Genomic DNA, 14,453 nt, shown 5'->3' on the forward strand with positions numbered 1-14,453 from the left:
GAAAATTATCAAGTGCTTGCTGGTCCGTGTGACAGAAGATCACTGCAGGGCAGTACCATCACTTCCACTGACAGCAACAGAAACACAGGCCTTGGGAAGAAAACGGAATCTGTATTAACACTCAGACTTCCTAAGTTTTTGTATTCTCAAACATTAAAGTATCTTTTTAGGCATTAAAATATAGTAAAAGTGAATACTGTAGTTTCAATACATAAACATCTCGTTCTATCAAAAAGGTCTCCACAACTTTCTACAACCCTAAGACACGCCTTCCTTCATGAACCTCATTTTCACAATATATGGACTACAGTCACCCTGCTGTGCAGCAAACCGATCTCAAAACCTGTTCCTCCTATCTGAAACTTTGTATCCTTCAACCAACAACTCCCCATCCCTTTCTCCCCCCATGAAAGCCCTAAAAATTCTCCATCCCTGCCCTGTCCGGTCCTCCTGCTCATAGGCCATTAAAAGGTACACTGGAAATAGGCAGAGGCAGGAGGAACAATGGCGCAGAGGCAGCGCTGAGCCCCGTCCACATGCAAGGTCCCGCCCGCACATGCCTCCCGCAGCTCCCAGGTCCTCATAATGTGGCTTGTGCAGTTTTACAATCAAACATACCCTTTTACACAAGGCTGTCCTGAGTGGGTTCCTGCACTAAGACACATATCACCAGGATGCCTTATGTACACCATTTACTTATTACTAGGGATATTTTAGGAATTTCAAAGAGGCCACCAAGAGACAGTGTCACTGAGAAATGGCTTGAATGCCCACCTGAGCTTGCCTGGATCAAGGAAGAATCAGGAAGGCCTGGGCAGTGGAACGGCTTATGAGACTCACAGACACCTGTGTGACGAGGCACATGACACATCCCCACAAATGAAAACCACTGCCTGACACAGAAATCATACTCAGTGTTTAATGAAGAATAGAAAGATGGAAAGAGACGGGCGAGGAAGGCTGATGTTACAAATATAAACTTTGTCAGCACTTTCAAAACAATAGCAAATACACTTAAATACATACAAAGTTTATTAAAAATAGGTTGCAACTGAAATACAGTAGAAATGGAAAACTACAGCAGTTTTGATGTTTTCTCATAGTAATGCACACTTTTGAAAAGCACTTTTACACATATTCACATTTGACCTCACTGCCCAAAGATGGCCAAATCCACTTGTATATGGGTTTCACAACCACGCATACGAATATCCCTGTATGTAGATATTTACATGTATCTGCATGTTCTCATGTGTATTTTTCTATATATTAACAGAAAAGTAATTCATCTGCATCTCTTTAAAGAAAGTGTGGATTTAGTGGCCATAAGGCTGCCAGTGTTCTCAAGATATTTGGGAGGCGCTTGCTTTTCCTAGAACCTCTGCCGCAAGCAAGCAAATCCTTCCTAAACACTCAGAACCATTTCACTCTCTTACTCAAACAAGGAAATGGTAAGAGCACACTTTCAAATAAAAACCCTGATAGACATAAAAAAATATTTACACTCGCATTTTTAATGATTTATCATACAACTCTTATTAAAAGTGATTTCGAAGGCAGTAAAAGCCCCTATGTTTCTCTTTGAAAGTGTGCCTATTTTCCTAACCTACGTATGTGTAAGAGAACAATATGGTACAGAAAAATCATTTGGACTCCACCAAGGGCTTTGTCAAATAGAAAATTTGCTTGTAATCACAAAGTAATTTATCATCTTAACACCAGACAATATAAAACACACTGAGGTCCGTCTCCCCAACATCAGCCACATATCCACAGCTGAAGAAATAACAGTGGTAACTAATAATTCAACAAATTAAAATTAAATAACTCTATTACAGTATAAAAATAGCTTGAACTTCCATATGAGTTATTCTTACAATATTTAAGTTACAGATGCCCTGTAATTGAATTCCTTCCTTTTCTTGACGGCATACACATGAAAATCTCTTTCTTTTTCAAATTAAAAATGTCTGAGTGACAGCTGTGCTTGAGGGGTTCCTACTCATCTCCCATTCTTCTGTCGTTCCCAGTCACACGAACATTGCTCCAATCAAGATATCTTCTTTTACAGATGCCTGGGAACAGCTGAAGTTTAGTTAACTTTGTAATGTAACTGTCATCTTTAAATTTACCAGTGATTTATTAAGTCTAACAATAATCTGGTATTTATAAAAATAAAATCCCCTAAGCTTAAATCCTTAGAATTTTCTTTCAGAATTAAAATTAATCAAATATTTAGAATTGATCAGAAGAGCTCAGATTTGTGAGGAATGAGTGGAACAGTCTCGGATGCTCGGATGTGCGTCATCGCACAGGAAGCTTTGGCCTAAGCCGTTTCACGATACAGACTAGAAGGATATTGTGGGAACAGACACAATCAGGGGACATGGGAGGAGCATGTCGTCACATGTTCCTTCCTGGGTAGAAGAGTGTGTGGTCACTACTAAACAGTGCCAACAACAGTCTGAATAGTTCAAGCTATTCTCTGCTTGACGGCTAAAATCAAGTTTCTGAAAAAAACAAAAAACAGAAACAGAACTTCTTTGTGCTCCTCGGTCGATGATGGGGGGAAGATGGGAAAGAAGACACATCCATTCTCTCCTCCTGCCCTTAGTTCTGTCCCCTTTGAACTCAGGACTCCAAAAAAGAAACCAACAAAAAACTTATCCTCATGTGAGTTAGATAATTAAGAAACTAGACAGTGTTTAAGTTACGTAAATGGCAAGCTCATGGTAAAGTAAAATTTCTTGGAATTGAAACATTTCTAAATCCCAACAATTTTAGAAACAGAAATTGCAAATCACTTAGAAATATGACCCCCTTCCTCCTTCCTCTTCAAACTCGCACCTACAAACCCACAACCGAGAAGATTTTGGGGTAAATACAAAGTGTCCTCCTCATTTCTTTTTCATTTTGTGTTCAGTTCATTCTCCAGTTCTGTTAATTTACGAGAGGCTTTCACTTTATTGGATACATCTTGACCTTGTGAAAAAAGACGCTGGCGTTCCTTGAATGTCAAGTTTTCAGGGGCCCCAGAACTTCCAGGTAAATCTGCATCTTGGCTGCAGAAGAGGGCAATACGAAAGATTACTGGACAAACTAGAAACCACCTGTCAACAATTACATACGTTTGCATGACGGCAATTAAAATTATCAGACTCATTCTTTGTTGAATTGTGCTGTAACTTCTCCTACAATTTAAATCACGGCTGTGTTTAAACCCATCTAGAAAACAAGGGCACCATGTTTTCTTGGCTAAAACATTAACTTTCCCCAGTCATAGTCCACTCTCAAAAACCTTGTAAGTTAGATTTTAGCAATTCTTACCAGTGAGACAAGTGTAACCTGAGGGGCACAGGTTTAACACACACACTTTAAGGAATCTTACACGTGCCTGAGAGGCGTCTGTAAATACGCCAGAGTAGTAAGAAGCTACAGAACGGTACTGATGACTTTTCTGGTGAGTTCACATTCACTGTTTTAAGAACACTTGGGGCAATAGCATTTCTAACTAAAATCGAGGTGAGGGCACAGAGTGAAGCCATGAAGTCTGTTTATATAATTTAAAAGTGCCATGAAGAGTGAAAGGGGTCATCAGGTACAGATGAAGTTCTTTGTCTAGCGCAACTGTCCATACCTTTTAGAACGCTTCTCTTTCGCATCCCGGTAAGCGTCATGGGCTCCAACAGCTGCTCCGGCAGATCCTGGGTAAGAGTTTGGTCCTTTTCCATGAAAGAAACAGTACAAGTTAAAGTACTTCATTATTTCTAAGCTTTACTCATGATAAAGATGCAGTGCTCAGAGAATAAAAAAATACCTTTACAGATTAAGCAGGAAGGTAAAAGACCCTTCATATTGTATCAAAATTTCATCAATTTGAAATTCATCTCTGTTGGTGGCCTGAGTAATCCAATTACTACTCTCAAAAGGTGCTAAAAAACTGACCTGACACCCTTCATTATTAGAGAGGAATACTGCCCATGGCCCCGCTCTGCCTCGGACAGCAGAGCAACTCTGGGTGAGTGTAATAACATCAACCCATTCTGGGTGAGTGTAACATCAATCCATCGGCAACATTTGCCCTGTTCCTACTGGCTTCAGGGGATTGCTAAGGATCAAAAGATGTGATGCAGATACAAAGTTTTAAATGTATCCAAGTAATAATGTCGCTAAGTGTATCCAAGTAACAATCAATGTCATATTGTTAAAATCATAATACAGCAAATCAGTGTTAATGTATTTCTATTAATTGTAGCATTAGAAAAATTCACACTTGAAAAATCTGCTGACAGTGTAATACAGGCTGGAGTAACAAATGCTCAAACTATTTAGCAAACACTGACAGCAATGAATATTGGATTAAATAGGCCACAAAAGTAGTACAATATTTTCACATTAAAATTCTTTTTCAAACAACTTGCACAAAAATACATTTTTGTTTCTCTTCTTCTACAAAAGGGCCTGCTGTGCAGAACTTATCTGGCGTACTGCAGACGGGACACAGCTGCCTTTTGAAGGGCGCCTCTTTGCACTGCACCTTTACTCAGGTTTCCCACCACCACTGTGGAGGACGCCATCCTCAGCTAAGACTCAAAAGATTCAACAGAAACACATCCCTACCTTATGACAATCTATAGCGGGCCTTTAGATAAATTACTGCATGGAGACATTTTTCTCCCACTTTAATTCCAAATTTTTTATCTTGTTTATTTTTAAAAACATTGCGTTGTATCTTTTGAGCTTTGTTTTAAGAATGATACTGGCTTTTTCCACTGGTAAAATTAATTCTTCAAAATTTTCAGAACTTTTAGACTTAAGAGTATCAAATATCTTTAGCTGACTCTCTATGAATACTCCAAGTCACAGATCATTTTCAAAAGCTTTACTGATGAATCTTTCATATAGTGCTATGTTCAAATCTGGTATTACTCATTCCAATTCACATCTTAATGCTGCTCCTCTCACTGTCCAGGGGAAGAAGCCAAGTCCATCTGCAGAAGCACGCTTTACCAGAGTGCTCGCGACAGAAACAGCTGAGCAAGGAATGAGACCATGCTAGTGAAATGAGGAGGACAAGGTCAGAATGCGCTCTGCACACGGTGCAGACGGCTCTGTACATTACGAAGAAGTCTTCGAAGAGGCGGAGCAATCAGATGTCGGCTATGACCTGGTCCTGTGTGGTACTTCACGTGTGCAGTAAAATAAGGGTTAGTGGTAGGACTGAGAGCCAAGATGGTGAGCAGTGACACCTCACTATAATACTTGGCTACCAAACCTCACATTTCTGTCATCTTAAGTTCAGCTTATAAAAACTCCATACAAGGAGACTGATGGCATCCTGCTTCAAAATGTACCATTATTCCATAAATTTCTCTGAAAGGTACTAAATTATAGATATTTACAACAGATATTTCATAAAGTGATTTAATCCTGGCTTCCAAGGTGACTCAACCTAATATTATTATATATTAAACCTTCAAAGTAGATCAAAGCTCTGAGCCGGGGGGGAAAAAGACAGAATTCTGGCAAAATTCATCTGTTATTTGAGTAAGACTGACAGTTACACTGAGTCTTATTCTTCTTTCAGAATTGTCGAGTCCCATACACTGTTTATGCAGAATGATACAGGATTCAGAAGACTCTCAAACACTCATTAAAAGTAATACTCCTGTATTTGAAGATATTTAGTGCCAGAATTCCAGTCCCATTTAAGGTAAGAATAGTGTGAAATCTGAATCCTTATGAATTCAGCTATATTTTAAACATGGTGTCTCGAAAACACTGACTACTGAACCCATGCTTGTGACAGCCTCTAGGCCCTGCCCCCTGCAGAACTGTCCTGCTCTACAGTCAGCGTAGGGGGTTTCCCTAAGGTCAGCTGCACGCCTGCTAAGGTCTGGCTGCTGGTGTTACTAGGTGCTAAGAGTGCAAGTAACAGGAAGCAGTGAAGCCAGTTAGAGGAAAAGGGGATGAGAGGAATTTCACTGTAACTGGGGTCTCTGGACTCTGGCGTGAGGCAGCCTGCACGGAGATTATGAAGCCAACAGTTAACCAGCTTAGCAGATGCTCCGGCCACACCAACCAAACCACCATGAGAATGCATGATTTATTCCACAGGCTACTTAATCCAGAACAGAAAGTTCTACCAATATTAAATAATGGAAACTTAAAATGTAATTATAACACTTTGTCTTTAGAGACACTACAATGTGTGAAAAGGCACTTGTTCAAACAAATATAAGGTCATTTGTAGAGATAGAAAATGAAAGCCAAGACCAACAGTACTTCAAGTGATTTGGGAACAACACAGAAGGACTGATTGTCAGCTGATCAAAGAAATGGAACTTTTTAAAGTGCAAAGGAAATCGGAGTACTAAGATATCTACCAAAGAGTATTAGCAAAGAACATTACAATCAGAGGCAGAGGAGGATCACCATGCTGAGACCAGTGATCATGTGACATCCAAATTCCAAAGCAAGTACGATCGCCATGGACCATACTACAGGGCAAGTGTGCAGAGAGATGCTGAGGTTCCAATCATTAAGACAACGAGCGCTGATTTGTCACTCTTTTACCTCTACCTTTGCAGTGGCTGGGATGGTAGGAGCTGGATTTTTTTGGAGGGGGCGGGGGCTGGCCTTTTTTGTGAGCAGTACTGTTGGCTTTGGCTGGGGATGGCTGGAATGAGTTCGAGAGAAAGATGCCATCGGAGGCCGGGCGTGGCTGGCAGGGGGGTGGCCGTGGTTTAAGAGGGGCAGGAAGAAGGTCCCCATGAGACATTCTCGTGCTGGAGTACTTATCCTGACCTGCTAGGCTGCAGTCCTCCTCCTCCTCCTCCTCATTGTATGCAACAAACTTGGCAGTGAACAGCGAGTCGGGGGAGAGGACCTGGGTTTTGAGGTAGGAGGCGTTTCGCTGAGGCGGGGGAGGAGGGGCGCCGGGCGCGGGGGACAGGGACGGGGGCTCGTAGTCCCGCGGAAGCGGAGGGCGGCACAGACCAGGTGCCTCGGGCTCCAGCAACCTGCGCGCCGCCTCGTCGTGCTGTCTGCGCCTCTCAGCTTCCAGGCGGCTGTAATACCCTTCTTCCTGTCGCCTCTGCGGGCGGGAATAAACAAGAGTGCAAAGGTCAGAGGTCAGAAGGGAACAGCCGACCCACTGGGCCTTCAAAGGGAACAATCCTCATCATCACACTGACGTCAAAGTTGAATAGTTACAATTACTATATAACAGAAGCAGCAGGTCCATCCGGAGTCTTCTCCCTAGGCTTACAAGTAATTAACACTATTCTGGATTATTTGACAGAAAACTGCTCAAAAGCACGGAATGGATTAATTCTCAGCCTCCTGCTTCCCAGTCACTTATGCCTCTCCATTATCCCAGTGGACTGAATTCTCCTCTGCTTTCCTTCTTTCCCTCCTCCATGCTCCTGTTACTTCCTTCTCTCTCTCCTCCTCTGATTTTGGCAGGATATGAACTTACCTGTTACTGCAGTGTTTAAAGATAACGCAAAACTAAAAATAGGCTGTGACTGGCTTTCTATAGCCAGCACTTTCCGAAAGGCAAACTTGCGTTCTTTTTCACTGAGCCCCCATGAATGCAGAGGAGCAGTCCTTCCTGGACAAGGAGGACGTGACTGAACCACCCTGTCTACTTCCGGTTACTAGGAAGGAGATCAACAGGAAACCAGAAATGAAAAAAAAAAAAAAAAACCCAAAAAACACTCATTCTCCCAAAGTAACAATCTAACAAATATGCTTTCCATAGTTCTCAACTTATATTTCAAATCTTAATGAACTCCCTGACAGACAGAAAATTAGAGAGCCAGGAATTAACAGCAACAGCAACAAGAGATTCAAATATATTTTGACACATACTGTACATGTTTTTCTCACATACATCTGCACAAACTACAGTTGACAGTGTTAAAATTATTTTAACATTAAAAAAAGGTAACAGCACAGTTTTGTTAAAGATTGACAAAAGTTTTAGAGCACAAGAAAAAAGTAAATAAGAAGGGGGATGAAAGAGCAAACAGAATAAACTGCCTCGAGTAAATGTTTAATGCTGTGAAATGAAGTACAATGAATTTTAAATTCGTTCAACCAAAGAAAACTAATTTGAGAGACCTTGCTGGCATTCAGTGAAAAGTTGTTAGTCCTATTTTCAATTTCATGCTGTATTTTCTCCCTACTCCCTCTAGAGCCACACACACACACACACACACACACACACACACACACACACACGAGTGAATATGCAGTATCACTCCACCTTTTGAGGGAGAAAACTCTTAAGAATAAATGCCAGCCCAATTACTGCCCTGAGCCCAATTTCTCATTGAATCTTCTTGCTCTATGTTTAGAAATCCTGAAGGAAGACTCTCATTTTCTTGTCTACACAGAGTAAGTGTTCCCTTGGAGTGAGGAATAAACCAGAATGACTTCCTGTGGCTTTTAAATGGAACTATCAAGAATCTTGGTATTAACATGAAGAACAGTTGCTTGATAACATTTTAGGGAGAAATCAAAACATCCTCTTTTAGTTATACCAAGAGCAGATACAATTACAAGACGACTTTATTCTACCCAACAAATGAATGGCACATTTTTCTATAACAAAGCAAACCCATGAGTTTTGGACATTCTGATATAAAAATAGGTTATTCGCCTTCTTTTTACAGTGACCACTTAATTATAGAAGCAGTTACTAACACAAGTGTATTTGACATAATCATGAGTTATGAAAACACATTGGAAAAATTAAATAACCCAAGAGTTTCTCAACATAGGAAAAACATGGCCTGGTCCTCTCTGCATGTGCTCTGTGCTGCCGTGACAACCCAGCTGCCCCCGTCGAGGCTCCAGCGTGGCCAGGACTGGGCCCAGCTGTAACAATGGGCACTGTGCAGGGCCTGGGACAGCCACGCTGGCACTGACCTGGAAAAATACAGCCCTCCAAGCAGCCAGGGCTGCTTTCACGGAACAGCAAAGCAGCAGCAAACACCGCCAACACTCAGACATCAAGCGGCTCAGCATTTTGGAAATCTGATTTCCTTAGAAAGATCATCAATGTTGACTTACCATTACACAAGTGAAAGACTCATAGGGGAACCTAATCCTGAAAGCTCAAACTCTTTGAAAGGACTTCAAACGCTATTCAGAGTCAACAGATAATATGATAATAAACTTAGAGGGCAAAGGTCTACGAAATGCAGAAATCACCAATTTCAACACAGGTGAGTGTCCTTATTCACTCTACTCCATTTAAGTGAAGTCACATCATGTCTATCAAGCTTACTCTTAGATTGCTCTATATCCTAATAGATCATATCACTACAAAAAACTCCCTACAAGTTCTTTTCTGTGAACAGTACACTGTTCTATTAATATAGTTCACTAGACTATCGAAGAAGGAATTATTAATAAAAACTAAATTTTCCGCCATCAGAAGTTGTAACACTGAAAGCTTCTACCTTCACAGAAGGGAAGTAACAGAGAAGAGCAGCTTCTCTCAAACCACACAGAGCAACACGCAGTCCCCTCGGGATGAAACAGGCCCCCACAGGGAGCTCAATGGCTACAGCCTCTTCATCCAGAGGGCATTGGCCACACACAGGACGAAGGGAGATATGGAGAGAAACATCTCAAAATCCCCATTTCTCAGAATGTCAAAATTCGCTGTCATTTTAAAATTCAATTAAAAGGGTTACTTGACTTAAAAACACACACACACAAATGAAAATAAGTAACTCAGAATATTTACTGGATTACATACTAAATTTTCCTGTATCATGTTTTCTAAGCCATCTGCTCTCTTTACCATCAACCAGAAGTGAGTGATTTGAGTAAACCATCTATTTGAAATGTTGAATGGCAGCCAACTGTCTTACTATGCTTCTACTGCTTCCCACGGTCCACATGCCATTTAAGCAATCACTGAACAAATGTCACCTTCACAATGACAAGCTGGGCCATGTCCAGTAAAGATGAGTGCCCGAGGAAACGAACCCTTTGCAAAGAGGCTCACTGCTACACACACCCAAGAGTTCAGAAGTTTGAGGGAGACAAAACTTGGCAGATAAGGGGATCTGGAGACAGTCCAGAAGAGAGGTAGGTGGGCCAGACGGGGTAAAGTTGCTGGTCCAATCACAAAGCTGGGGGAGCCAGGCCCTGCTCTGCCTTGTGCTTCTTAAGACACACAGAACTTCCAGCCCGCTCTGCCCCAGCCAATCGATTACGTTCAGGCTAACTTGGTAAAATTCTAGCTGCCCTTAGAGGACCATAACCTTTTCTTCAGCGTCTCGTTTTGTTCGCTCCTCCTCCTGCCGCCGGCGCTCTTCCTCTTGCCTCGCTCGGTCTTCCGCTTCCCGCTTGCGCATCTCTTCTAACTGCTGCTGCCGCCTCCGCTCCTCGTCCTGCAACTAACAACAGGCTGACATTAATCTCCCTCCACAAACTCCACCAGCACAAGACATAAAATGCACACATTAAGACAAGTAGACACACATATACACATACACACACACAGAAAGTTAAATACAAAATACCAGGTTAAAATCACTGTTGGAAGATAAAACTTTTTACATTTTTTTAGCTCTACAATTTTAAAATAAATTACCTAAAAACTGTTGTCACAAATCCCAGAGTTATTCCTCCATTAATCATGGCTATAAGATGGAATTCATCATCTACATTCACACATTCAACAAGCACAATTCTTTTACTGGAACAATATTAGTTAACCCGTTCACGTAACTTAACAGGCTCAAACAGATAGGCCCCACTTGATGGGCCTGCAGAACACGCTTAAACACCTCCTTCCCTCTCCCTTTTCAATTTCCACTATGAATGTCTTGTAGAAGAGGGAGGCCCCCACTTGCCTCTGCATAGGTGAGACAGAAGCAACATATGTGACTCCAGTGGGCCGGGCAGTCATCGGTCTTGCCTGGGGACCAAGGCCTGCCACTCTCTTTCCTCTGCCCTTTGCCATCAGGTCCCTCCAGATCCCACCCTGGATTCAAGAATTTCCTCCTGACTCAGAAGCACCCTACACTCTGCACCATGGACCCTGAAACTGAGATGGAAGCACTCTACGGTCTGCACCATGGACCCTGAAACTGAGATGGGAGCACCCTACAGTCTGCACCATGGACCCTGAAACGGAGATGGGAAGGAGCCCTATCTCACCACCCTCCTATCTCATGCTCTTCTGTCTGGACCTAATGTTGAACTCTCAGTCAATACAATCCATTCTGTTTTCAGGTAACCACAAGTCAAGAAGTCCTTATGTTAACAATTCATTACCTGACTGTTTTTGTCTTTTTGGTCATTCAAGTTCTGCCTTTTTGAAACAACACAAAAAGATACCTTTCCTTCGTATCATTCAAATACTTAAGGATGTCCTTCAAATACCTAAGTCTCTTCTTTTCAATTTTTAGCTCCTTTATCCTTCTGCTTACATCTCTATGTGCCATAGGTTGAAAATGCCTTTCCTAAAGAGGAACCCTGGATTAACAACCAGTGAAGAACAGACAGACTCACCCTTTTTGTCTCAGATACACAGCTTTTCTGTTATTCTAGTCTAAAATAATGGCAACTTTGAAAATTGTGTTCTCCATTTACTTATCTGTATAGACCTGTGCTACAGGAACACCCACAGCTCTATTATCATACATCATGAAAAAGTAATCAATGTTTATAGGATTAAAATGAAACTTAAAGCCATCTAGTTCAATCTCTAACCACTTCAGGAATCCCTTACAGAAAATTCCTATGTGTTTCAATTTCTACAGAATTAGCAGTTTGTCTATACATTTTTTGTAGCAGAAATATAAGAATGTTAGCTGCTGGGATTTGAACTGTGTTTGTATTTTTTTTTTTCAAATAAAAATCTAACAACTTCACTCTCCCTTGACTTCTGTGAAGAAAACACTGTATCTGGTGAGAAAGAATAAATTAACCTGTGTTATTAGGCTTTTTCATGTCAATAAACAATAATAAAACATCTTAGAAAAAAATTATAATTGCCTTCTCAAAGAGACAAATAATTGAACTGTCTCTAAAGGCAACCTATCCATACCCCTGAGGGATGTTAGGATGACTGGCTTTTAGGGGGGTTATAGCAGGAGGAGATGCCACTAAGAACCCAGAAGGAAGCCATCGGTGATGCCTTGCCCCTGAGTTGACAGAACCAGCCACAGCTCCCCGTGGGCTTCCTGCATGAGGGGCCAGAGGAAAGGATGGAAACGTTCAACAAGGATTTCAGGGGTCAAGAAAAACTAGGAGAACTAGGAGAAACAGCGCCCAAACAAAAATAGCAAAATAAAGCAAGTGAGAATATTAAATATTCTACAGAAAAGTAATTTAGGGTAGAATGTAAAATTGCATTAATGCAATATGGGTGTTATCCTTATCCCACAAAGCACAAACTAAGTTATGTTAATATTTTCTAGCCCCAATTAAAAATAAGTGCGGAGCAAGAGAGTGTTACACAATGGTAGAGTCCATTAGTTCTTTTAAAGAGAAGTATGTTTTAAGAAATCAGAACCATTATCATTTTCATCATTTTTTATAAATCTACAAACAGGCATTTTCTTCTTAAAAGCCTCTCTATTTCTAAATCTGGAACGCACTAAGCAAGGAGCCGCTCCCTGTGCTCAGCTCATTCGTTACTGTTCGTAAAGGAAGAGTAATAACCAGCACCAGTGTAATCAAGGCAGTCTCTTTCCACTCTTTGGCTAATTCACATATTTCCATTTCCAAAACATTAATTGTTTTGCTCTTCAAAGCTATGTTGCTTTACTCCCACCATTCACAAAGCATTAATGAGAAAAATGAGACTCTCTTAATTTACTCAAAATAAGAGCTTAAAACAGTACATTGAATTGTATGGGTTACTTATATTCAGTAACAGTTAAAGGATATTTTAACTTAAATTACAAATTTAATCACCCTGCAATCCAGTGGCAAACTGCCTATTACATTAGCACTTTGATTAAAAGAATGAAAAGTTACGTGCTACCAAAATAGCCTTGCAGGAAGTGATATCTGAGGGGAGAGCAGAATAGATTAAAAAATAACTATTACCCGATGAATCAAGACCATGCAGACTGAAAGTTATTCTAAATCGAGAACTATGCTGGGATTTGAAAGCCAGTATGTGGCAAGCTTGAGGTAGTCCACATTCCCCAAAACAGGTATTTTCAGGATCGATCTATCTATCTATCTATCTATCTATCTATCTATCTATCTATCTATCTGTTGAGATCTGTGTGTTTATAATTTTGTATCATGAAAATGAAACTGGTATGTGAACATAAAATGGGGCCATAACATCCTTTACTTTTTGACAAATTACTAAAAACACGACTCTGTTAAAGCCCTTAAAAAGCCTTTTTCTCTACAGACTTTTTCTGCGCATGCTCCCTCCCGTTAAAAATGTCCACGCTAAAAAAATTTTAAGGACAAAAACATGAAGAAAACTCCTGATTAGATCATTTATGACAAATGAATGACTGAATTGGAATGCCTTTGGTAAGTAATATATAACACCTGGATTTCAGACGGAGCAAAAGTCTTCTCTATGTCTCAGGGACCGACTTCCTCATCAGGAAAACGAAATCCTCTCTCACAGAGGTAGAGTGTGTTAAATGACACAGGAAAAACCATCTACTGCAGCACCTGGTACTCAGTAAGTGCTAGCTCCCTTCCTATAGCACAGCCCACACACGTTTTTCAGATTTAAGTAAAATGACCACTTTATTAGAAGTTGTAAGATCTAGAGCTTAGCTGGTGAAAGGCCCCTGTGGCAGAGACTAAACAGCATAATCCCCAAGTAAGACAGTGTGGCTCTATGTGGCCTACAACAGAAACCTGAAGTTCTTTTAGGGCAACTGTTTTACGCAATCATACAAACTTTGTATTCCATTCTGTAATATGCATGTGTTGGTTTTAATACGAACATATTTCTTCTCCTAATTCCTCGAGTAAAACTGAGACTTCCTGAAGATGCACTGCGACTAAACTACAGCTTTGATATTCTGGGCAGGGCCCATTTTCATTCCAGAGGCATTCCAATTTGAATAGACAAAATACAGTCTGACTTCCCACAGATAGATTTCTCTGAAGAAATACTTCTGAAATGAGGCTTCCTACTAATTCCTGCTTGAAATTTTTATAAGGCTTTCAATCCAACCCCTTCAATACCTGGGATGCTCAAGAGGGTATGCCCAATTTCTACAGTTCCACGCAAAACAAACAAACAAAAACAGGAAAGCGGAATAGGCGGGAAGACCTAGCTTGGGTTTTCAAGTAAGGAAAGCAGCAGAACCACTGAAATCTTTGAAAACATCTTTTCACTGGTATTACCCCAAGGGGGAGGAATTTCTCCTGTGAATTCTCATGTTTTCTGAGTCAGCAGATGACCTATTAAAATGTGTTAACAAGACAAACCT

The 14,453-nt window shown here is 40.8% G+C and overlaps 1 protein-coding gene across 32 annotated transcripts in view; it reads right to left on the reverse strand.

Moving 5' to 3' along the window:
• Nucleotides 1-905: 905 nt before the first annotated feature.
• Nucleotides 906-14,453, reverse strand: part of AFDN (afadin, adherens junction formation factor) — a 141,971-nt gene continuing 128,423 nt past the window's right edge. For 11 of the 32 annotated variants that reach the window (XM_045391748.3, XM_045391740.3, XM_074036752.1 and 8 more), the window contains 4 exons: nucleotides 10,287-10,421; nucleotides 6,577-7,096; nucleotides 3,638-3,722; nucleotides 906-3,062 (listed from right to left, as the gene is read on the reverse strand). In XM_045391748.3, the coding sequence (XP_045247683.2) occupies nucleotides 2,909-3,062; nucleotides 3,638-3,722; nucleotides 6,577-7,096; nucleotides 10,287-10,421 (894 nt within the window). In that variant the 3' untranslated portion in view covers nucleotides 906-2,908. Of the gene's footprint in view, nucleotides 3,063-3,637; nucleotides 3,723-6,576; nucleotides 7,097-10,127; nucleotides 10,422-14,453 lie in introns of those variants that run through there. The other 21 variants (XM_065543154.2, XM_045391745.3, XM_045391744.3 and 18 more) reach the window with 6 other exon arrangements.

The sequence above is a fragment of the Macaca fascicularis genome, chromosome 4 (assembly GCF_037993035.2).
Source record: "Macaca fascicularis isolate 582-1 chromosome 4, T2T-MFA8v1.1".
Taxonomy (NCBI): domain Eukaryota; kingdom Metazoa; phylum Chordata; class Mammalia; order Primates; family Cercopithecidae; genus Macaca; species Macaca fascicularis.